Below are 765 nucleotides of genomic sequence, written 5' to 3'. Positions count from 1 at the left end.
CTAGTGCACATTCTCACTCACTCCGACCAACTTAAAGAAAGCCCTCTTCACATCCTTGTTCCTGAGGCTATAAATAATAGGGTTAAGAAAGGCAGAGATGACATTGTAGAATAAGGCCAACTTCTTGTCCTCTTCAGGGGAGGCTTCAGAACCAGGCCTCATATACATGATCATGCATGGAATACAGAACATGGTGACCACTGTGATGTGGGAGGCGCAGGTGGAGAAGGCCTTGAGCCGCCCTTGAGTGGAGCGGATCCTTAGAATAGATATGCAGATCCGGATGTATGAAGCCAGGATGAGGGACAATGGAATCAGAAGCAAGATGAAACCCAAGATAAAGTCCACTTGGTCATTGAGGGATGTGTCTGCACAGGCCAACTTCAAGACAGCAGGAATTTCACAAAAGAAGTGGTTGATCTCATTGGGGCCACAGTAGGGCAGATTCATGGCAAAGACAGTGTAGACAAGGGCACAGATGAGACCACAAAGAGCCGAGCTGACTGCCAGGAGGATACACAGAGTTTGGCTCATCTGGACCGCATAGTGGAGTGGATAGCATATGGCAACATACCGGTCATAGGCCATAACTGCAAAAATCCAGGTCTCGGTGATGCCTAACGTCAGAAAAATGTACATCTGGACCACACACCCAATGTAGGAGATGGTCTTATTCTTGCTCACTAGGTGGACCAACATCTGGGGCACAGTGGTGGTGGCATAGCTGAGATCCAGAAGGGACAGGATACTGAGGAAGAAGTACAT

The 765-nt window shown here is 48.2% G+C and overlaps 1 protein-coding gene across 1 annotated transcript; it reads right to left on the bottom strand.

Moving 5' to 3' along the window:
• LOC150061983 (olfactory receptor 2B2-like) lies at positions 1 to 765 on the bottom strand. Its single transcript, XM_090333997.1, has one exon. The coding sequence runs from the start codon at positions 763 to 765 to the stop codon at positions 1 to 3; it is 765 nt and encodes a 254-aa protein (XP_090190123.1).

The sequence above is a fragment of the Megascapheus bottae genome, chromosome 6, assembly GCF_031878675.1.
Source record: "Megascapheus bottae isolate mThoBot1 chromosome 6, mThoBot2.hap1, whole genome shotgun sequence".
Lineage (NCBI taxonomy): Eukaryota > Metazoa > Chordata > Mammalia > Rodentia > Geomyidae > Megascapheus > Megascapheus bottae.
Note: the sequence above shows the minus strand (reverse complement) of the source record. Positions and strands in the feature narration are given on the sequence as shown.